General features: G+C 48.8%; 1 protein-coding gene across 1 annotated transcript in view; it reads right to left on the reverse strand.

Annotated features, from left to right (window-relative positions):
- Positions 1-213: 213 nt before the first annotated feature.
- LOC109910099 (slit homolog 3 protein-like) overlaps positions 214-25,000 on the reverse strand; it is a gene marked incomplete in the record, with an annotated part of 181,675 nt that continues 156,888 nt past the window's right edge. Inside the window, 11 exon segments of the mRNA XM_031798315.1 lie at positions 214-2,168; positions 2,339-2,544; positions 2,791-3,079; positions 3,322-3,476; positions 10,868-10,998; positions 16,764-17,004; positions 17,619-17,756; positions 18,230-18,323; positions 21,777-21,916; positions 23,031-23,128; positions 24,283-24,407. Of these exon segments, the coding sequence (XP_031654175.1) occupies positions 1,927-2,168; positions 2,339-2,544; positions 2,791-3,079; positions 3,322-3,476; positions 10,868-10,998; positions 16,764-17,004; positions 17,619-17,756; positions 18,230-18,323; positions 21,777-21,916; positions 23,031-23,128; positions 24,283-24,407 (1,859 nt within the window).

Consider the following 25,000-nt stretch of genomic DNA (forward strand, 5'->3'; position numbering starts at 1 on the left):
GACCAGACAGCATCAAGATAGATGGCCTGCACATGCAGAGACACAAGGGGCACTGTTTCACTCACTCGGATGCTTTCTGAGATACAATACATTCAGCCTCTTGCCAACTGACGGAAATTTATGAAACACATGTACAACTATTATTTTTTTGTCTTGGTAAATTTAGCATTTCTCCAATGTTAAGTCGGTCTAATATTAACTCAAACATAGACACTAGTTTCATGGTAGTTTAATTTCAACATAATTATTCATCACTCACAAGTTCATGTTTAACCAGAAATATATCTATGTCTGGAGGATGCACCTGATAGTATGGCCAACATAATAGTAATTATTATTATTATTATTATTACTGAATATAAGGCATCTGACATAAGATCATTTACATTGTAGAGCCTACACCTTCCGTACATACAGAATCATTTAATTGAACGTTTTGAGGCATGGGGGTATTGGAGTAGTTAGTGAGGTACTGGGGGGAAAGGGTGTACTGAACTTGATCACTGCCAAACTCTCAATGGAAAGAATATTTGGTAACACCGTATTTGACACGTACTGCACTCTATGACAGTATCAACATGTGGTAATAAAATAATATACAATTCAAGCGTTACCAAATATTTTCTGACTGACAGGGGGACGACTGGGATGACACCTCAAATCCTATGGTAAACACATGTTTACAAAGTAAACAATACAGTAGTTATGGGCTTCATCTATGCATTTAATAGTGTTAGTAGTAATGGACGGTTATGATTTGAGTCCCAACAATGATTTCGCAGGCCAGGGTAGGCCAAGCATTATAAAGTCCTTTTCCATCTGAGCTGTGACCACAGACACAACGAGTTCTCATTCGGAGGATTCTAGAACACCAAGTTATTTCGCTGAATGACTCCCGAATGCCAGGACAAACTGCATGATTGGATCTAGATTTCGTTTCTATGAAGGGAACCAATCGTATAATGGCAGCACGGCTATTCCGTGGCCGTATCATAAAGGAAGTTCACCTTCTGTCTTGGACTGTCAGCAATCATGCAAGAAACAAACACGTGACAGAATCTCAGGAGAACTTCATTGACTGACAGACTCTGTCTAGAAGACATCTATAGAAGCCATCTTGACCCATCCCAGTGAGCACAAGCCATAGAAAATATGTATTTTCAACCAGAAATACATATTTTGAACGTCTTTTTTAACCCAACACATTTATTTTCAACATCTGTTGCTCAATGTGGTTGGACTCTAGAATCTCTGATGTGAAACAGCAGACAAATACAAATCAACAGCAATGTAAATGGGATTCCTATGGCACAAAGTAACAATCACTGTTTGCAAGCTCCGTGGATAAGAGTTCATATCCTCTAGAGAGAGCTCAGCTAGCTCTGTGGTGGGGATGAAGTCCATTATAAAGCTGGGGAGCAAAGTGGGACAGTTCCTTTGTTTGCCTCCATAGCTGAAGATGAGAAAAAGACTGCCTTCCTCTTCTTTATGTCTGGGGAGATGCAGCACCAACTCCTCCTTCCCTTCCGCCACTTTTTTTGTACAACTCACTGTCTCGCTCCACATTTAAAGTGTCCAAAGACTCCCCTACCGTATCAACACGTACACACACATGCAATAATACACTGAGCAAATAAAAACCATGGGTTAGGTTACATTTATATAGATTTATACATACATATAAATTCATATACTTTCAGGAATGTTAATATTTTTTCTTTTTTTTTCTTAAGGTACAAAATAACTTCTCATATGACAATAATATTCGACATATTAAAAACAATTATCAAGTCTCTTCTTTAAAAAAAAAAAAATCCCATAATAAAAATAAGTTCTATGTTTTATTTTACAATATATTTTATTTTTGCTCTCTGGCAGCAGGTCCCTTGTTTTGTTTGTGGTTGTTTCCATGGCGACGACATGATATTACAACGGGCACTTGGCACAGCCACACTCCAGGGTGGTCTCCATCTCCTCAGAGTACGAGGATCCGTCGGTGCACTTGAAGACCACTTTCCGCCTCCGGCTCTTGGATGGTGCGCAGCAGAAGTCTCCGTCGCAGGCGCGTGGACACTCCACCCGGGGGATCTTACTGGTCGAGGTGCACGTCTTCATGGGCTGGTGCCGCTTCAGCAGATCACGCACCACCTCTCCCTGGCACGCCGGTTCTGTGGGGGGGGGGGGCAATCAGAAAGGTTCACTATAGGATCTGATTTTATTAATGGATTATATTAGATAGCCTAACTGAAAAATTGCATATCATTCCTATGGACCTCTGAGAATCAAATGTCTGTATACAATAAAAATGTCCATACATCAGCATGTGTGTTCCTCTCACCTGCGTTACAGGTAGGGCCAGTGTAGCCCGGCTGGCAATGGCAAGAGGGCTCCCCGCTCTCTGTGACCCTACACTCCCCGTGTCCACAATGGTGTCCTTTACAAGCTTGGGGCTCGTCTCTCCTGTCACAGTACTGCCCTGTGTAGCCGTCAGCACAATGACAACTGTAGGACGACGCCTTAGGCACACACAGCCCATGGACACACCTGGAACAAAGAGACGCAGACAATATGAGGAATGTTAATGTGTGTCTGTTTTTTGGGGTGTAAAATGTACCCACGTTGAGTACAAATGATTCATATTCATAATGTTATTAAACATGGGAAAGTGTAAAAGTATGAGTTTGTTTCTGTGTGAATGTAACGTGTTGAAGACAATGCCTCAATCTACGAGTAATTCATTATGAATTAGTTATGACTAAAGGCCTATGAGGTGTCCTGTATAGGCCATACCTGCTGCTCTGACAGGGGCTAGGGGCGATCCTCTGGTCACAGAGGGGTCCGCTGCGGCTGGGTGGGCACTCGCAGGACACACCCGTCTCCCCCCTCTGTCTGCAGGCGCCCTGGGCACACACGCTGCAAGAGTGGCAGCCTGGCAGGATGCCCTCCAACCCGCGCGGTGCCGCCCCCAGATCCTGGAGCTCTCCGTTGATTCTGACGTTGTGGATGCAGCCGTTGAAGGCCTGGGGGCTGCGATCGGGACCTGAACGCAGTCCGGACGCCATTACCGCTGAGGGCACACCTGGAGGGGAGGAGGAGGAGGAGGAGGAGGAGGGATGGAAGAATTAAGGGGTTAGATCATTCTGACATTCTGGTTTGACGTTCTGACATGTTGTGAAATGTAAATGCAAACAAAAAACATGCTTATGACACAATATCTTTAAGTATCCTCAAAATCAGTAGGTATGCGTAGTGGTGTTTTTTGTTTTTTACATAAGGTAATGGTGTGTACAGGTATTGTGCACTATATGGGTTTCTGCTTACCTCCTATGTAAAGCTGTGTGTTGTGGTCCACAGAGGGCTGGCGGGGCAGCTTGCCCAGGCTCTTGGGGGATCCCTTGTCTACCACCAGGCTCAGAGAGTGGTTCTGAATCAGGAGCTCCACCGTGTGGAATAGACCGTCACTCACAGACTCAACACTGGAGAGAGAGAGAGAGAGAGACAGGAATATATTAAAAAACGTGGTTCAACAACACTGCACAGAGACAGGGAAAGAGAGGGGACACAGGGCAATAGCAACACATGGTAAGAATATAGGAGTTGTTATAGAATAGGAGAAAAACATCTGATTCAAGTACAACTTCTGTAGAAAAGGAGACTTGGAATGGCCTCATACAATAAACATAGCTGGTTTTTCTATAGGACCTCACACATTATTCTGTGGCAGTTGAATTGTTATAGAGCACTCGTTTGGTGTTATTAAGGAGAGTAGGGTGTTTAAAGCTTTCGCTGGCCGTGATTCTAGGCAGCCATGCGGTTTGTGACCTCTCACACAAGTACTGTGTGGAGGTTACCGCTCTTACGAGCTCTGTGAGCGTAGGGACACGTATCACTCTGGACCTGTGAACAGTAGCAGCACTCTGGAGGAGGCCAGTGTGTGTGTGTCCTCCAGAGAGCCTTTCACACTACTCATGTTTAAACCATGGCAAGGCACCTCCTCACCCAGCCCGCAAAAACCTCCCCGCGCCAGCAAACTCCAACTGGAATAGCAAGCTATGATGCTGGTGGGTTCAGGCTGAGCCAGATGATTTTGGCCCTCACAATGATAATAGGCCTGTTGCCGTTGGACTGCTCCAGTTCCCACACTGGCTGACTGGCTGACTGCTGGGTACAGAACAGGCTGTACTCCCTCTGGGCTCTGGGCCCGCCTGGTTACTGATGGGTAATTGTGTTTGGTCTAAGGGCTGATACAACAGTAGCCTGGGGTATGAGGTCGTAACCCCGCTGGATCTTGGGAGGGGAGGAGAGTCGAGGAGGGGGTAGATGCGGTGATTTGATGTTAGGCTACAAGGCTCTGACTCTGGGTGAGGGGGTAGATGAGTCCAGGCTGAGGGGGTCAGAATAGAGTGGTATATGGGGTCAGAGTAGAGGGGCAGATGGGTCATGTTGAGGGGTAGATGGGGTCAGAGTAGAGGGGTAGATGGGGCCGGATTAGAGGGGTAGATGGGTCATGTTGAGGGGTAGATGGGGCCGGATTAGAGGGGTAGATGGGGCCCGGATTAGAGGGGTAGATGGGTCATGTTGAGGGGTAGATGGGGTCAGGCTGATCAGCCCTAAGGCCGTCACTGGTATGGACGTTATTCCTGGAGAGGAGACAGGCAGCTACATTACAGACAGCTAGAGACAGTGGTTTGGCAGGGATAGAGTGGGGAAGAGAGAGAAAGAGGGAGAGAGAGAAAGATATATAGGGAGAGAGGGAGAGAGAGAGAGCGAGAGACCAATGGGTATGGGTGGTGAAATTGATTGCAGCTCTTTCCCTCAACTTCTCCTCTCAGCCCAAAACTAACTCTTCCTATCCTTACCCCAAGAAATGTTTTTGTTCCAAAAACATAAACGAGAGAAAAACCCACTCTCGCCGCCGTTGGGTTGTGGTCTTCTCCAAAAACAGCATACCATCAGGGGAGTTTAGCAAGGCTCCTCCCCCCTACTGCCAGCTCTCCTATTGGCTGATGGTTAAAAACATTTGATTGACACTTCCCGCAGTGGTTCAATGACCGTATTATTAGAATTAACAGCCAGTAGAAAAGTACTGTGAGTTCTGGAGGTGGGCCCAGAACCCAGACAGCTAGAGTCCTGACTGCTCCCTCCATACAGGCCAACACACTGCCAAGACAAAGACCAGCAGTAAAACTAGACAATCAGCACGCTACAAGCACAACGAACCAATGTTCACCCGTAGGTCAAGTGTGTGAGGACTTTAGCACAACACAGCTGAGAGGACAGGTAAAGGACACAACCCCCTACACAGCTCAGCAATTGGCCAATGTGGTTTCAGTAAAAAAATTTTTTTTAAAGGTATTCGCCCGACAAAGGGCCAACACAGACGCAGGCAGGCAGCATGTATGGTTTGCATTATGGGCCCGTAATTCAATTCCAGTCTGAAAACAAGGTTTTTGCGACCAACACAATGGTAGGGCCTGCTGCAAAGACCCCCTTCTGCCTTCCTGTCCTCCATTGAAAATGTAAATACCACCATGGAAGTCCGGCTTTATTACACTTTAATGACATTTTCATCCCGTGTCTGTGGTTTTGACAGCCGTCTTTCATTACGCGGCAATCTGAAAGCCCACATCCTCGCCAAAGGGGGAGTAGCAGGGAAGAACATGGTTTTTGGTTGGAGGCAAAGAGGTCTAGGAAAAAGTCAAGAGATTTATTTCTGTTTTTATCTCTTTCAAATGACAACCCTGACAACAAGGTGATAATAGTCTTTGGGGGAAAAGTGTGAAGTAATACTAGGTGTTAAACAGAGGAGCCCACATTCTGATATGATGTCATATGACCACAGAGGGGCAGCAGAGTTCTAGCCCAACAAGGTGAATCGTGGAGCTCGGCCCTCCAGCCTTTGCCAATATTGGGTTTTGTCTGTGTTTTGACAAGCTGAAGTTTTCCAGAGGCAATGATATTTTTTTGAGGGGGATGCGGGGACTTTGATGTGTGCCCAGCCTGCGTATTAGCTTAAAGCGGCCCATTATGGAATTCAATAAAAACAAACAGAAAGCCGTGGCAGATTTCAGCAGCGTCGTGTCCCCCTGCAAGTCGACCGGGGGAAATCAATTTCCTGTCAGCCGAGAATCAAATACTCTGTTTTCCTCTCGCAACCAAACCGCATTAGAAATGACACATACACTAACTTTGAAACAATTACCGGTTGCCTTTATCTGAGTAAAGATACCCCGAACCAGCTTCCCTGTAGACCCTATTAACATTTTAAAATGAAATTAGCCAGAACTATCATTTGCTTACAATGTAGCACTAACCCGACTAGCTTGTTTAGTGTATGTAGTCTGAGGAATGGGGGGTGGGGTGTTGTTTGGCTGCCTGGCTGGCTCCTCTTAGGGATAGCTAGGTCTAAAACAGCAGCTATCTAAACCATCTTAACGGGTGGGGGTAGCTAGGTGGAAACATAACAGCTATGCCCTTGAAAGGACTTGACTCCAGCTTCCCAGAGACCGGAAGCTAAACATGGCTAAACACGCCGGTCTCATGGTCTCCTTTATGGTGCTTGCCAGTGGTGCAGCATTCTCCAGCCAGATGTCACACTCCATTCTCCTGACCTCTGTGGAACACTTTCTGACTCCCAATTGTCAATTATCCCCTATATAGTGCACTACTTTTGACCAGGTTTCACCGGGAGGCTCATCTCTCTCTGACCAGTGATCACCGGGAGGCCCATGTCTCTCTGACCAGTGATCAACGGGAGGCCCATCTCTCTCTGACCAGTGATCACCGGGAGGCCCATCTCTCTCTGACCAGTGATCACCGGGAGGCCCATCTCTCTCTGACCAGTGATCAACGGGAGGCCCATCTCTCTCTGACCAGTGATCAACGGGAGGCCCATCTCTCTCTGACCAGTGATCAACGGGAGGCCAATCTCTCTCTGACCAGTGATCAACGGGAGGCCCATCTCATACCCAGCGGTCTCTCTCTCTACTCCGCTTTCTTTCTCTCCTCCACTCTCGCTTTCTCAATCTCCTCTCTGCACCCTCTACCAGTAGCCCCACTTTGTTCCCATGCTGCCTGTCCTCTCCTCTATTCTCCTCTCCTGTCTTCTCTTCTCTTTCCTTTGTGACTCAGCCCTTAAAGACTCTCTCCACTCTGCTCTGATGTGGCACTCGGCTCACAAAGAGACATATTCGGCTGATGCTGAGTGGAGCATAGAAAAGCAACAGAGAGAAGAGAGAGACACTCTGACCCCTCTAGGCTCTTCTCCGCAGCTCTAAATCAAAGTTTCATGGCAGGCACGGGCTGGCTCATTTTTGAAGGGCGCCAATACAGATACTGTAGGGCTCTGTCCCAAACGGCACCCTATTCCCTATATAGTGCTCTACTTTTGACCAGAGCCCTATGGGTCCTGGACAAAAGTAATGCAATTTATAGGGAATAGGGTGCCATTTGGGATGTGCAGCCTAGGTGTGGCAGTGAGATTGCGGAACCTAGAAAGGGTGTGAGGGAGCTGGGTAGCAAATTGAAACGCTCTCGCTCAATTTTCTGTGATGTTTTTATGCCCCTTTCCTTCCATACTTCTTCTCTCCCTCTATCCCTCTCTCCTGAATAACAGCAGACGTGGTCCCTTAAACTAATAGAAGGATTACTGTGGCATTTGGTAAAGGGCAGGACATTAGCACACAGTGAGGACCCGGGCATTCATCAGATGGTAATGAGGCCTCTCGGGTGGGGAAGGGGCCTCTCCCCTGCTGCCTCCATATCATCTCATCCCTCGCTCTCCTTCTCTCTCTTTTCCTCCCCCGTTGTGTGAGGCAGGTTAGATCTGGACAGATGAGTGCTTCACGACCCACCTTCCCTTCAGACAGACACTTGACCAGACCACCCTTCATTCACTCATGCTTCTCTTCCATGTTTTTCTCACCACTCTCTCCTCCTCAGACGTCCACCCCTCACCTCTCCTTGCTGAAGCTGTCTCCCCTCCAGTCTCCTATCCCCCTGGCTGGAAGTGATGCCTGCTGCTCCACACAGTTAATGTTAATGCTAACCATCACAGGGTGAACTCAGGAACGTGCTGGGTGCTGTGTACTCTGGGCTCTGTCGTAGACCATGTCCCAGTAATGGGAGCGGACAGGGGTAATTCCCCTCCTCACTTTCCCGTCCTGTCTCCTCTCGCTCACCCCATCCCCGCTCCCTGCATCACTCCCTCTGCACCCCAAAGACAATGGGGCAAGGCGCTGCCAAAGCCACAGAACGCTACGTCACACTGGGGGAAAAGGGACTGATGAGGGGGAGAGTCTGCAGATCCAGAACAAAATGAGGAAGCCATGACGCATCAGACAGGCCTGGAGCTGGGAGACAGGCCTGGGGCTGGAGCTGGGGTTGGGGCTTGGAGACAGGCCTGGGGCTGGAGCTGGGGTTGGGGCTGGAGACAGGCCTGGGGTTGGGGCTGGGAGACAGGCCTGGGGCTGGGGTTGGGGCTGGGAGACAGGCCTGGGGTTGGAGCTGGGGTTGGGGCTGGAGCTGGTTATAGAGCTGGGGCTTGGATATGAGACTGGACATGCCTTTTGATTGCTGCAAGACAAAGGAACGACTGAGATGTCCTTTCCTTCCTCCCTGCCGTTCGAAGACGACCAATTCATTACTTTGGAGGTAATGGGAGGAACACAACACGTGAAAAAGGGCCCAGTGCATGAGGCGATCCCAGTCTAACAAATCACTTGGGGAGGAGCTGTTCTTTTTCACTGGGCAGCTCTTTGATGGGTCGATCGATACCCTACCTCCCTCTCCTTCCCTGCTTCCTCTCCTCCCTGCCTCGGGGTAGCAGCTAAAAGTCTCTCTAAACAGCACAAGGGAATGGCCAGATGACGTTTGGATCAATAACAACAAATCCGGAGCAGACAGACAGTGGCGCTGGTCTGAGGTCAGCTCCTACGGGCTCTGTTCTCCTCTCTCAGGCTCTGGGTTTTCTTAAGCCGTTGTTCAAAATCTCACTGACTGCCTATGTCGGCTGTAATAATGGTCTTTATTTAGCTGCTATAGAGGCTTTACGAACACATACATGGATGTGTGTACAGTAAAGTGTTAACTGCGCTCCCCTACTCTGTGTAGCACAGGGTTATAACACCACACAGTAAAGGAACCACAGCCCTTCTGTGTTAGCATGCTGGGCTGGAGATAAGGCTAGCGGGGACAGACTCAACAAACTCCTCAGTGCTCCGTCTGTCTGGGGAGAGCAGAAGGCAGTTATTTTTTTTGTTTGGTGAGGGGCTGACTGAGCATAACCGCGTACCGGGTCTTAGATGGAGGTGGCTGCTGCTACTCAGAGAGAGAGAGATAGAGATAGAGACGTAGAAGTAGAGTAAGAGAGGCAGACACCAACAGAATAGAAGATATGACAGACAGACATACAGACAGACAGACAACAGACAGAAAACAGACAAGACAGACAAGACAGACAGACAGACAAATGACACAGACAGACAGACAGACAGACAGACAGAGACAGACATACAGACGACAAGACAGACGACATGACAGACAGACCGACAACAGACAGACGACGACAGACATACAACGACAGACAGACAGACATACAACAGAAGACAGACAGACATACAACAGACATACAGACAGACAGACGACATACAGACAGACAGACAGACAGACAGACAGACAGACAGACAGACAGACAGACAGACAGACAGACAGACAGACAGACAGACAGACAGACAGACAGACAGACAGACAGACAGACAGACAGACAGACAGACAGACAGACAGACAGACAGGACAGACAGACAGACAGACAGACAGACAGACAGACAGACAGACAGACAGACAGACAGACAGACAGACAGACAGACAGACAGACAGACAGACAGACAGACAGACAGACAGACAGACAGACAGACAGACAGACAGACAGACAGACAGACAGACAGACAGACAGAACAGACAGACAGACAGACAGACAGACAGACAGACAGACAGACAGACAGACAGACAGACAGACAGACAGAACAGACAGACAGACAGACAGACAGACAGACAGACAGACAGACAGACAGACAGACAGACAGACAGACAGACAGACAGACAGACAGACAGACAGACAGACAGACAGACAGACAGACAGACAGACAGACAGACAGACAGACAAGACAGACAGACAGACAGACAGACAGACAGACAGACAGACAGACAGACAGACAGACAGACAGACAGACAGACAGACAGACAGACAGACAGACAGACAGACAGACAGACAGACAGACAGACAGACAGACAGACAGACAGACAGACAGACAGACAGACAGACAGACAGACAGACAGACAGACAGACAGACAGACAGACAGACAGACAGACAGACAGACAGACAGACAGACAGACAGACAGACAGACAGACAGACAGACAGACAGACAGACAGACAGACAGACAGACAGACAGACAGACAGACAGACAACAACAGACAGACAGGACAGACAGACAGACAGACAGACAGACAGACAGACAGACAGGACAGACAGGACAGACAGACAGACAGACAGACCAGACAGAACAGACAGACAGACAGACAGACAGACCAGACAGACAGACAGACAGACAGACAGCCAGACAGACAGACAGACAGACAGACAGACAACAGACAGACAGACAGACAGAACAGACAGACAGACAGACAGACAGACAGACAGACAGACAGACAGACAGACAGACAGACAGACAGACAGACAGACAGACAGACAGAGACAGACAGACAGACAGACAGACAGACAGACAGACAGACAGACAGACAGACAGACAGACAGACAGACAGACAGACAGACAGACAGACAGACAGACAGACAGACAGGGGTGCTGACCTGTAGACTGTGGTCGGTGGGTAGTTAACGATGTCGTAGATTATGCGTATGTGTCCCTGGTACAGCTCTAGAGCTAGAGGATCATGATCCTCCTTGTAGAGCAGGATACCGTTGTCCTTATCTGTAGCCACCTGTAGAGAGACAGACAGACAGAAAGAGAGAAATTGAGAGAGATAGGGAGAGAAATAGACAGAGAGAGAGAGCAAGAGAGAGACAGGAACAGGGAAGAGATTCAGGGGGTATGCTAATTTGGTATAGAGCAGACCTAACCGACTCTATTAAATTAGTCAAAACAGGAAAATGTTACATCTGGCTAGAAATTAGTAAGGAAATTATCTCAACAGAGAAAAATGGCCTCATGTGTGCTACCTATATCCCCCCAATAGGATCCCCATACTTTAATGATGACAGGTTCTCCATCTTAGAGAGGGAGATTAACCATTTCCAGGTTCAGGGACATGTACTAGTCTGTGGCGACCTAAATGCCAGAACTGGACAAGAACCCGATACCCTCAGCACACAGGGGGACAAACACCTACCTGGAGGTGACAGCATTCCCTCCCCCAAATGCCCCCCCCTAGACACAACTACAACAACATAACCAACAAAAACAGGTCACAACTCCTGCAGCTTTGTCGGACGCTGCGTATGTGCATAGTCAATTGTAGGTTTCGAGGGGACTCCTATGGTAGTTACACATATAGCTCATCTCTTGGCAGTAGTACTGTAGACTACTTTATCACAGACCTCAACCCAGAGTCTCTTACAGCGTTCAAAAGGTTTCACTGTAATAGTGACGGTGTAAACTTGGCAGTAGAAAACCTAAACAGTATATTTGAACTCTCAGCCTCCCCATCCAATCAAAAAACACCCTAAGAACATTATCAACATTAACCAATGGTTTGATGAGGAATGCAAAAAACCTAAGAAAGAAATTGAGAAACCTATCCAACCAAAACATAGAGACTCAGAAAACCTGAGCCTACGCCTTCACTATGGTGAATCACTAAAACAATACAGAAATACACTACGGAAAAAGAAGGAACAGCACATCACAAATCAGCTCAATGTAATTGAAGAATCCATAGAATCTAACCACTTCTGGGAAAATTGGAAAACTCTAAGCAAACAACAACACGAATAGTTATCTATCCAAAACGGAGATGGATAAACCACTTCTCAAATATTTTTGGCTCTATAACAAAGAACAAACAGCAAAAATATATACATGATCAAATAAAGGATCTTAGAATCAGCTATTGAAGACTAGGCCTTCTTTGCAATCAAAGGGAACATAATATTCGACATACCAATTAGGATCTGGCTAAAAATACTTGAATCAGTTATAGAACCCAATGCCCTTTATGGTTGTGAGACCTGGGGTCTGTAAGCGCAGCAATGGGCACTCGGCAGTAGGCTATAAGCGTGAATGTTCCAAAATGGGCTAATGTGCTTAATTTTAAGAAGTTATTTGGTCACATTAGTTGTGATGCAAACCTTATCAAAACATATAGGCCTAAGGGCTAGGCTACATGAGGTGTGCGACTATGATTTGAAACAAGCTGGGTATCATTCACAAATGGAAATATATCATTCAGTGATAGTTCAATATTGTGACCCATCAGACGATTTTTTACAGGCCTCTCTCATCTTTTTAAGTGGGAGAACTTGCACAATTGGTGGCTAACTAAATACTTTTTTGCCACACTGTATGTAAACTTCCGACTTCAACTGTATATACTGAATAATATATGTGTGAAATTTGTTTTGATGCACCCGTCTCGAAATAGCGGCAGGGGAAAAAATACATGTCATCTATGCACTTAAATAACGAATGTAGGACGCTTTTCCCATGGTTCATTTTCATGCCAGCCAGGTAGGCTGTTGTAAAGAGAAGCAACGTGCTTAATATTAGGAAAGTTGAGGAATAAATATAGTAGGCCTAGCCTATAGAAAGCTGATGGGATCCTCCTTTTTTTAATAGAAGCCATCAACACTTTTTTTTTCAATGTGTATTATCTGGTCTATAGAAATGTTGCTTAACATGAGCTCATGGGCTCCCATGAAGTGTTTGATTAGATTTTCGATTAAATTTGCATTGATGTTAGTGATTAGAGGGACAATAGAGTGCTGAGTACCAGGCAGTTAGCAAGTTTAGTAGGCTACTAATGACCATCGGCAGCATCAAAGCTTGGAGAAGCCTAATTACCGTGATCTTAAAGGTCACAAGGAATTTGACTGCCATCATGACTTGGTAATACGGTCCTAGCCCTAGCTGCAGAGAGAGAGAGAATGCAAGCGAGGTTCAGAGCGATTGATTGATTTATTGATTGACAGACAGACAGACAGACAGACAGACAGACAGACAGACAGACAGACAGACAGACGTGAATTTATGGAGAGTGGAGGCCTTTCCCAGCAGCAGGACTCAATGGAGTTTTCACTGGCTTGGGCTTGGTTTGGCACTGACACGAGAACCATGTGACATGAGCTGCTGCTGCTATTGGCCCCACTGAGCGAGAGAGGGACCACACGCTGGAAAAAGCCAGGTGTTGGATATCAATTAAAGGTATAAGAGGACTTTTTCCAGTGTGTGGTCCCTCTCTCGCTCAGTGGGGCCAATAGCATTCTTTCCAAAAGGGAGGAAAATAATCTGTACCTAACACTTAGGGTTACTATTCTACTGAAGCTACTCTATTTGAAATGAAAACATATGGCATTGGGGATGTTTACTTCACTTAGTCTGCACTACAGCGTGGCTCACAACTCAACGCGTCTTTTATTTGAAAACGCTACTTTTCTATTTTCTATTTTTCTATTCCCTATTTTTTCCCAAGTTGCATCGTGTAACATATTTAGAACTGTGGTAGACGACTAACCGAACACTGCTTTCGATTTCCATCTTGATACCTGGCCTGATGACTCCTTGCTGTCCCCAGTCCACCTGGCCGTGCCGCTGCTCCAGTTTCAACTGTTCTGCCTGCGGCTATGGAACCCTGACCTGTTCACCGGATGTGCTACCTGTCCCAGACCTGCTGTTTTCAACTCTCTAGGGACAGCAGGAGCGGTAGAGATACTCTGAATGATCGGCTCTGAAAAGCCAACTGACTACTGAGGTGCTGACCTGTTGCACCCTCGACAACCACTGTGGTTATTATTATTTGACCCTGCTGGTCATCTATAAACATTTGAACATCTTGGCCATGTACTGTTATCATTTCCACCCGGCACAGCCAGAAGAGGACTTGGCACCCCTCATAGCCTGGTTCCTCTCTAGGTTTCATCCTAGGTTCTGGCCTTTCTAGGGAGTTTTTCCTAGCCACCGTGCTTCTACACCTACATTGCTTGCTGTTTGGGGTTTTAGGCTGGGTGTCTGTACAGCACTTTGTGACATCAGCTGATGTAAGAAGGGCTTTATAAATACATTTGATTGATTGATAGATATTGGCAAGCTGCATTTGCTCTTGCCCATGTATCTACCTATGTACAAAAGCCACCTTTAGCACATAGGCTAAGCCCAACAGTTCTATTTTTACCACAGTCTTTTTCATTAACATTAGCGTGCCCCCACGCCAACGAGCACATGAGCTCATTTGGAGGTAAGAAGCGATCCGGCGGCTGTGACTCACTCCTAGTGATTGGGCTGATAACAGTCACCACGCCGACACTCTATTACCATAATACATATCCCCCTGAGACACATTATTTCATGCTCGTGAACAAAAGGTGACATTCTAATAATGTCACCATCCAACCGTCCCTGTGGTGGCAGGTGGTGGATCGGATGCCACACGGCTGGCTGAGAGCCCCAATAACACAGAGTCTGCATCCCAAATGGCACCCTAGTCCCTACTGAGTGCATTACAGGGCCCATAGGGTTCTGGTCAAAAGTAGTGCACTTTATGGGAATAGTGTGCCATTCCGGACGCAGACAGAGAGCGAGATAGAGAGGGATAGTTTGTCATACTAGCCCCTGAAAAAATTATCTCTCTTATACCTTTCCCAAGGGTGCTACATTCTATACTTTAAGTACTGCAATGATGGAGGATAGTGTGTAAAACACACTAGCCCTCATCAACTTTATAGTTTACAGTTTGACGTAATGGGAAGGATGATCAGTTATAGGGAGATAATAGCTAGGCTACTCGGCTGCTAGTGTAAAGGATGTCATGATGCTTACTTATCGGGCACCAATACCTCCTGATTCGGCTTTTGCCAAGGCTCGAACCCAAGAAGGAGGAGACCGGGTGAGAGGGAAGGGGTGGAGAAGCAGAGGGAGGAGGAGGGGCAGTGGGAGAGGAGAGGAGGAGGAAAGGAGAGGAGGAGAGGGGGAGATGCGAGTGAGAGGGGGAGAGGGAGGAGTACAGAGAGGAGAGCAGAAGATGGAGGAGAGGAGAGGATGGAGATGTGACAGCCAGTATTGTTGCTGCTTAGGGGTGGTACAGTACCTGTAGGGAGATGTGGGCAGAGTTAGGGGTTAGGGGTGGTACAGTACCTGTAGGGAGATGTGGGCAGGGTTAGGGGTCAGGGGTTAGGGGTGTTATATTACCTGTAGGGAGATGTGGGCAGAGTTAAGGATCAGGGGTTAGGGGTGGTATAGTACCTGAAGGGAGATGTGGGCAGAGTTAGGGGTTAGGGGTGGTACAGTACCTGAAGGGAGATGTGGGCAGAGTTAGGGGTCAGGGGTTAGGGGTGTTATATTACCTGTAGGGAGATGTGGGCAGACTTAAGGATCAGGGGTTAGGGGTGGTATAGTACCTGTTAGGAGATGTGGGCAGAGTTAGGGGTCAGGGGTTAGGGGTGTTATATTACCTGTAGGGAGATGTGGGCAGAGTTAAGGATCAGGGGTTAGGGGTAGTACAGTACCTTTCGGGAGATGTTGGCAGAGTTAGGGATCAGGGGTTAGGGGTGGTATATTACCTGTAGGGAGATGTGGGCAGAGTTAGGGATCAGGGGTTAGGGGTGGTATAGTACCTGTAGGGAGATGTGGGCAGAGTTAGGGGTCAGGGGTTAGGGGTGGTATAGTACCTTTCGGGAGTTGTGGGCAGAGTTAGGGGTAGTACAGTCCTTTCGGGAGATGTGGGCAGAGTTAGGGATCAGGGGTTAGGGGTGGTATATTACCTGTAGGGAGATGTGGGCAGAGTTAGGGATCAGGGGTTAGGGGTGGTATATTACCTATAGGGAGATGTGGGCAGAGTTAGGGATCAGGGGTTAGGGGTGGTATATTACCTGTAGGGAGATGTGGGCAGAGTTAGGGGTCAGGGGTTAGGTGTGGTAGAGTGCCTATAGGGAGATGTGGGCAGAGTTAGGGGTCAGGGGTGGTATAGTACCTGTTGGGAGATGTGGGCAGAGTTAGGGGTCAGGGGTTAGGGGTGGTATAGTACCTTTCGGGAGTTGTGGGCAGAGTTAGGGGTTAGGGGTAGTACAGTACCTTTCGGGAGTTGTGGGCAGAGTTCGGGGTTAGGGGTAGTACAGTACCTTTCGGGAGATGTGGGCAGAGTTAGGGATCAGGGGTTAGGGGTGGTATATTACCTGTAGGGAGATGTGGGCAGAGTTAGGGGTCAGGGGTTAGGTGTGGTATAGTGCCTGTAGGGAGATGTGGGCAGAGTTAGGGGTCAGGGGTGGTATAGTACCTGTTGGGAGATGTGGGCAGAGTTAGTGATCAGGGGTTAGGGGTGGTATAGTACCTGTTGGGAGATGTGGGCAGAGTTAGGGGTCAGGGGTTAGGGGTGGTATAGTACCTGTAGGGAGATGTGGGCAGAGTTAGGGGTCAGGGGTGGTATAGTACCTGTAGGGAGATGTGGACAGAGTTAGGGGTCAGGGGTTAAGGTTGGTACAGTACCTGTAGGGAGATGTGGGCAGAGTTAGGGGTCAGGGGTTAAGGTTGGTACAGTACCTGTAGGGAGATGTGGACAGAGTTGCGTATCTTGACGCTGGGCAGCTCCAGGTAGGTCCCTTTGCCCAAAAGGTGGACGGTGACGATCTTGTGGCACTTGTTTCCGGTGAAGCCTGGCAGGCAGCGACACACAGGCTCCCCTTCCACCACTAGACACTGGGCATCATTCTGACACTCTGACTGGTCACATGGGCTGGTCTGCAGCAGGATCATAGGAGGAGGGTTCTCGCAGAATAGACCACTACAGGAACACAGAGACAGTCTGTTAATATCACACTCAATCAAGCTGCCACACACACACACACTCCACCATGGTCTCTCCCATTATGACTACACACACACACACACACACACACACACACACACACACACACACACACACACACACACACACACACACACACACACACACACACACACACACACACAGTATATGTATGACTGCCCCTGACACATAACATCATAAGAGAGACTCTCTACGTCAAACAAAAAGGTGGCGGCCACGTTGTTTCATTGATCCTGCTGTTCGTCGGCAGACAGAGACAGTGATGCGTCATGAATCTTTCCCCCCAGATCCCATCCACAGGCCCGTCCCACACTTAGCGCTATAATTAGCCATATGGAGCTTCATCTGCCTCATCACACCCACCGCTCTGCACCACCCAGTACCGCAGGCCTCAGACTAGACAGCCAAATAGAGGAAAACAAAGTACCATCTGAAGCTCCTCACAGTCTGGTTATCTGTGTGTGTGTGGGTTTGTGCGTGAGTGCGCCGGCGCCCTCCACAGATGGCGTGACGCTGTTGCGGCACTGAGTCTCTACAATGAGTTCAGTCGGTGCTGAATGTGGACTCACCTAAAGCCCTCCGTACACACGCAGGTGTACCCGTTGACTGCGTCCACGCACTGGGCCCCATGCTGACACTTGTTCTCCAGACAGTCGTTGTAGTCCTGCTCACAGTGTTGGCCCACGTAGCCGGGCAAGCACTCACACCTGACACCCACACAGGAAACAAAGGCACACAATGTTGCGAAGGAAAAAACTCTCTGCCAACTGCCACAGAACTCTCTCAACTGCATTCCCTCTCTCAACCTTCTGGCGTATTGACGCTTAGCTGTGACTGAACACCTTCTATTACTTCACCTTTAACAACTGCCACTGAACAGTCCGTCTTCCTAACGTATGACCTTTCCCAACTGTTACTGAACTCTCTTCCTAACATAGGAAAACTGTTTTACTGCAGTAGTCTGCTACAAGTGTGACTTTAAACAGCACAGCCAACTCAACTATAGTTTGTTCCTTGTTCCTCAGTCATGAAAAGAACAGGATATTAAGACGGCGGAGGAACAGAACACAACAGGTTGTCCCGACGACTCCACCAGACACGGGTCACTTCCGGTGGGTTGCTACTGGTGACCTTTGAACTTGATTAGTCCCGCCCCCTCGGACAGCTGCCGGTCACTCACCTGAAGCCTTTGGTGAGGGGGATGCACTTGGAGTCATGTTGGCAGGGGTCGAAGCCTTGCATACAGGGGGCCACCACCTCCTCACATAGGTCCCCTGGGAAAACACACACACCCACACACACACACACACACACACACACACACACAGTGGGAAAGATAATACAGAGACTGTGAGATCATCGCCTAAGCTTCATTCTTCCACATACACACACTAGCTAACGTATGTCTTCATTTGACTTAGTGATATTCTAGTGCATTGCATATTTACAAGCCCAGGATCGTGAGTAACGTTTTTTTAAGAGTGTTTTTTGATTGGTCCCATTGTATTATGATGACTATTATGATGACTCCCCAAAGCACCATCATGGCTTTCTCAGCATTCAACAGTTGGGTCTTGTTTCTACTGCCGGCCGGCCTGCCTGGTCTCCCATACAGGGGGAGTTGGGGGTTGTCTTGCTCAGGGTATTAGCCGTGCAAACTTGAAACACATGTACTGTATTGTGCTGTAATCTGCATGGAATACAGGGCTGTGGCTGCCCAGATGAGGCCCCATCTGAATCCACTAAATCACTGCCTGGCCAAGTGTCCCGGTTCAATAAACCCTCTGTCCCTGTCCACCTGCTTGACTAGATCCCCTCCTCTAACAGGGGGCTGCTGGGGCTCAGTCAGGCTTTCACAGCACAAGGCCTCTCCTCCTCTCCTTTACACTCACTGACTGACTGACTGACTGACTGACTGACTGACTGACTGACTGACTGACTGACTGACTGACTGACTGACTGACTGACTGACTGACTGACTGACTGACTGACTGACTGACTCCCTCCCTCCCTCCCTCCCTCCCTCCCTCCTAGTACAAAGCCTCTCTGAGTCTGTCTGCGGCTGGGCTGAGGGAGAGTAGATGCAGACACTCCATAGCCTGGCCCCTGAGAGATCTTTCTCTCCCTCCCCCCTCTCTAACTCAATCTCTCCCTCCCTCTTTAACAATATCTGTCCCTCCCTCCCTCCCTCCCTCCCTCCCTCCCTCCCTCCCTCCCTCCCTCCCTCCCTCCCTCCCTCCCTCCCTCCCTCCCTCCCTCCCTCCCTCCCTCCCTCCACTTCTCTCTCTATCTACTGCCAGGTCTGTTTCCTCTGCCTCTCCCTCATCCGGCAGCCTCATGGTGGGGCCCTGGGGAAGTCTGCCAGCGTCCCAGCAGCCGCCACTCTACAGGGGAAATCCACTCCAATTGGGCTTCGATGGTGCTCTGTGGGGAGCTGTCACAATGTGTCTGTGTCTGCCTGTTTTCATTGCTACAGGCCTGGCTCTGGTTTCGATTGGTACGGAAAACTGAAAGTCAGTGGCAAAATGAGAGTTGATATGCACTCTATTCAATATGAAAAAGAAATAATTTTCCGTTTAGCTTGCAGTTTTAGTTTTACAGGGGAAACAGGAAAAATAAACCCAGAGAAGGTGTGTGGAGAGAGAGACTGACCTTTTCCCATATCATATCTGTCAGCTTGTAAAGGAAGAAAGAGAGAGAGGAGGATCGTTTATAGATGTCACTGTGTCTCATGGTTCTGATAACCAGAGGGTCCAGAACACTTAACCCAGATACACACGCACACACACACACACACACACCAGATGGAGGCCACGTCCACCCCCTGTGAGCAGGTCTGCCCTGTCACTCTCAGAGAGCTGAGAGAACAGAGAACAGAGGTGAGGAGATAGTCAGCAGAGACTGGTCCTCTCACGCTGCACTGTGAGGTGCGGCAGGGTAGCCTAGTGGTTAGAGTGCTGGACTAGTAACCGAAAGGTTGCAAGATCAAATCCCCGAGCTGACAAGGTAAAAATCTGTTGTTTTGCCCCAGTAGGCTGTCATTGAAAATGTAAATAAAATAAAAACTGCCTCAGAAGGTCAAGCAACATGCCAATTGGACAGCCACCTAGCCACCCCCTCCTTCTACCACTCTCTCCCTCCCTAACAACATGTTCCCAGGATCTATTGGTAATGTGATGCAGGCCAGTGAGACACTCTCTCCCCTTCTAGTCCAGGGTTCCTCAATAGGTCCATGGGTCAGAATTGATTTGGACCCCCAAGCTTTAATGGGCTTTTTATGTTTTGTTTTGTTGTTGGACATAAAATAAAATAACCAGGAAATCAGCTCAAAGTGATTTTAATTGAGGAAATCTGTTCCCAAGTATTCCCACGCACAAATAGAGAGGCATATGTGATCCTACCCCAATGTAATCAAGGTTTGAAATGATATATTTTTGGTCAAATACTATAACTGTTTAGGCTTCTTGTGGTCAATTTGCAATGTACAAACGATTTAGAAGTGCCCCCCCCTCCAACCAACTTGCTAAATAAAAAAATCCCACAGCTGAATTCAATTGAGAACCCCTCCTCTAGACTATATCCATGTAGTCACACACACACACACACACACACACACACACACACACACACACACACACACACCGTCTTGCTTGTGCTGGTTTAAAATAGGAAGCAGCCAAATAAAACTGCTCTGTGTGGATGGCTGGATGGATGGATAAGGGCGGAGAGAGAAGGAGGACAAACAGTTAGTTTAAAGGAGGCCTAATTGCTGGGTTAGCTTGCGGACTTCCCCTAGAGTCGGGCTGTGGCTGCTGCTTCACAGGGCCGCTTGGCGCTGCCCACCGCCAGCCCAGGTGCCCATATGCCCACACTGAGGGGGCAGTATGTGTAGCAGCCTGGCTGCTGGATGTCTCTCTACTGCCAGCCTCTAGCCTCATTGCCCCATACAGGCACTCTGTGTTCTTTGCTCTGGTCCCAGGGAAGGCTGGGACTGGGACGGACACGGCACGGCGAGGCCTACAATTAGGCGTGCAGCGTTAATGACAGGGTCGATGTGCGTTGGAGCAGCTGCACAGATCAGCGCCCTCCCTCCCCTGTGACGCCTGAGTCAGGCAGGCGATGGCGGGTGACGGCCCATGATGCCCGACCGGGGAGCTGCCCGCTGCTGCCCGCCTCGCCTGCCTGCCGTGTGAACTGCAGAGAGAGAGAGGCCACAGCCTGGCAGAGAGACAGTGGGAAAACTTCTCTCCGTCTCTCTCACCAGAACTGGCTGCCTGCACTCAGAATTGCACTGTCAGCTATTGGGCAGAACTCACTGGACTGTGCAGGCAGCCCCCCCCCCCCCCCCCCAAGGGATTCCTACCCCCTCTTTGCCTCTTTGCTCCAACTTGACTGCAATGTCATCTCCAGAGAGCAGTTTCAGGTCAATGCAGAAAAAACAGTCCATTATAGGCTAGCGGAAAAAATTACTCTTTGGTTGATTTGATAAATAACTAAATGACTCACAATTGCTTTAAATGCAATTTCAGAGCAGAGGGGTTTGGAGTTTTGTCTATGTTTAAGCAGACTTTTATCTTGATGTGGTTGACTCGTTAAAAAAAACTAAAAAAGTGTATTAGAATGTACTAGAGAAGCACAACAAGTGGATGAGAAGCCAATGTATGCTCATGGTGTTGCTCGTCTCCACAGAGTAGTGTTCAGTGCGTGTGTGCGTGTGTGTCCAGTACCTGTGTAGTTGGGGGGGCAGACGCAGGTGTAGTTGTTGATGCCATCCACACAGGTGGAGTTGTTCTCACAGTCATTGTCCTCACAGTCATCTGGGTTCACCTCACACTGTAGACCCTCGTAGCCAGGTGGACACGCACAGCTGCCGAGGGGAGAGGAGAGAGAGATGATATGGGGGGGGGGGTTAGCTCGAGAATAGGGAATAGGGTGCCATTTCAGACACAGCCAGAGTCACAGAACCATACCGGGTACACCCTCTCTACCCTCCACACTGGGTCGGGGAAGCGTACTGGGTTACCTTCCACTTGTCAAATCCACTCTCCAGATGCCCTCTGCTCTTTGTCTCTGGCCCCTCTATTAGTGACTAATGCCCTTTGAAAGCCTAAGACCTGGTATAAAACCTGCACTTTAATGGGAATAACAACAAAGGTAGAACTCCAGTGGCATTTGAAAATGTAATCAGGTCTGTCTGTGGATTCAATCATTTCAATTAGACGTGGGTTCCTGTTTGATCCTACGTGGAAGGGCATTCATCAAGCTATACCTAAATGTCATGTCTGGAATTGGTAGACCGATTGAGACCGTACCCTTTGACTCAGGCACCACTGGCTCTGAATCTCGCTTGCATTCTCTCTCTCTCTCTCTCTCTCTCTCTCTCTCTCTCTCTCTCGTGGTGACGCCTGGCAGGCGTGGGCGGGTGGCTGGGGACAAGGCTGGCATCATGGGTGTGCCGCGTCAGGCGAGTGGGCAGAGGAGGGTGAGATAAGCGTTACTGAGCTGTGGCGGGCGTTACCGGTGAGACGGGTAGCTTCATCAAGCGCCTGTCTTCCTCTGAAGGCCAGCGGCTGCTGGTTGAAAAGAAAGAAGTAGAAGAAAACGCAGAGGAGAGGAGCGCCTTGGATTTCTTTAAGCAGTTCTCCAGAGGGACTGGCTGGATCACTGAGGTGTCTCATTAATGAGGCAGAGAACTGGGGTAAACCTGGGGTCGGGCGGTTGGTTGGCGTTTAAAGAGGCCAAACAGTGGAAGACGAAAGAGAGAAGAGAGTGACAGTCATCTGCTTCCAGCTCTACAGAGCCATGGGATCTCACGGTGTCACTCACACACTGAAACACAACTGCTGACTGCCCGCTACTCCTCTGGCTGTACCCACTAGATAGGAAATAGGGTCCCTTTTGGAGCGTAGAGAGGGAAGTGTGGGCCCAGTATGGTTCCATGACTGCATGGTAGTGATGGTAGAGAGGTCATCGGTGTGTACCTGAACTGTTCCACTTGGCTTGGCATCAGGTGGCAGGTCCCTCCGCTGGCACAGGGGAAACTGATGCAGGCGTTGATGGCTATCTCACAGTTCTGACCCTGGGAGGGAGGGAGGGAGGGAGAGAGGTGTTAGACTGTCTATCACTGTGTGTGTGTGTGTGTGTGTGTGTGTAGTGGTAGTGTTACAGTATAGTGCCATGTGCCATTCAAGACCCACAGTCACATACAGCAGCAGCGTAGGAAGATAGGAAGAGACAGTCTGCGTCCCAAATGGCACCCCATTCCCTACATAGGTCACTACTTTAAACCAGAGCCCTACGAACCCTGGTTAAAAGTATCACACTATAGAGGGAATTGGTGCTATATCATGGAGCCGTACCCTTTCCACACGCGACCGCCATGCATGTCCCTCAGAGACACTGGCTCCCTGTTTGAATTTGAAACCACCGCCACCGTGACGCCCACTTCCTCTGATCAAAGACGCCATACGGACGGACGCTTGTTTTTTTTGTTTTTTTGTGGGGGGGGGGGGGGGGTCATTCTCTTTTCCTTTGGGAGGGGGGGTTCATTCTCTTTTCCTCTTCTCCTCTCTCTCTCTCTCAGCTTCTCATTCTCCTCACACATTTTAATTAATTTAAGGCCAGTGGAGGCCGACAGAAAACAACATGCACGCACCCACACAAACAAACACACACACACACACACGCACGCAAACACACACACACACACACACACACACACACACACACACACACACACACACACACACACACACACACACACACACACACACACACACACACGCACGCAAACACACACACACACAAACACACACGCAAACATTAAGATTTTAATTAAAAAGCAAGGCCAGGGGCTTTGTCCCTGTAGAGGGCTCGAGGTTAAGTTTGTATCTGTGTCTGTGGAGCAGGACACTGACAGGAATCCCATAACCAAACATAAGGCTACTGATTAGACAAACCAACAGCACACAACACAGTGGGGACATTAAAACACACACACACCCGCCAGGTACACAGACACGCAAACAGGCACACGCACACCCATCTGCTGGATATTTGAATGCTATTTTACCCTTGGGTGGATTTGGGTGAGTTTTTCCAGACGACAGCCTTTTACCAGTTATTGTAACCCTTTTCAATCTCCCCTCAATACTTACACCCAAACCAACTGTTGCATTTCTCCAGGTCGTGGTTGTGTGTGTGTTTGTGTGTGGGGGGGGGCTGTGTACTCACTTTGTAGCCAATGGGACAGGTGCAGTGGTAGGAACCACTAACGTCGCTGGCACATGTGCCATTGTTCAGACAGGGGCCGGCAAGGCAGGGAGCACACTTTGCCATCAGATTTAGATCCACCGGACCTAAGAGAGAGAGAGGGGGGGGGGGGGGGGGGGGGGGGGGGGGGGAAGGGAGAGAAAAATAGAGAGGGTGAGATATGGGGAGAGAGAGAGAGAGAGAGAGAGAGAGAGAGAGAGAGAGAGAGAGAGAGAGAGAGAGAGAGAGAGAGAGGGGGGGGGGAGGGAGAGAGGGAGGGAGGTAGAGAGAGGCAGACACCAACAGATAGGGAGATAGAGAGGGAGATAGAGAGAGATGTAGAGAAAGGCAAAAAAAACAGAGAGGGGACAGGGGGAGAGGGCAATTGAGAGAAAGAGAGAGGACAAGAGCGACAGAGAGCGAGTGAGATAAAGAAGAAAGATTGAGAGAGTGAGTCACACGGTGCGATTCCACTCACTCTTTCTCTCCGCACCATTTTAAGACCTTCCTTATCCACATTTAATAAACCTTAATCTGCCTTAATCTCAGATAAATCCCAGATCAGCATTAATTGGCATGCGTGGTTACAGAGGGCAGAAATATGTGGCAGCTGGGTTCACTCCCCTTTAGAGGAGACGGAGAGAGAGAGAGAGAAGGGGGAGGAAAGGTGGCGGTAAGAGGAGAGAGGGAGAGAAGGAGG

The sequence above is a fragment of the Oncorhynchus kisutch genome, linkage group LG19, assembly GCF_002021735.2.
Source record: "Oncorhynchus kisutch isolate 150728-3 linkage group LG19, Okis_V2, whole genome shotgun sequence".
NCBI lineage: Eukaryota > Metazoa > Chordata > Actinopteri > Salmoniformes > Salmonidae > Oncorhynchus > Oncorhynchus kisutch.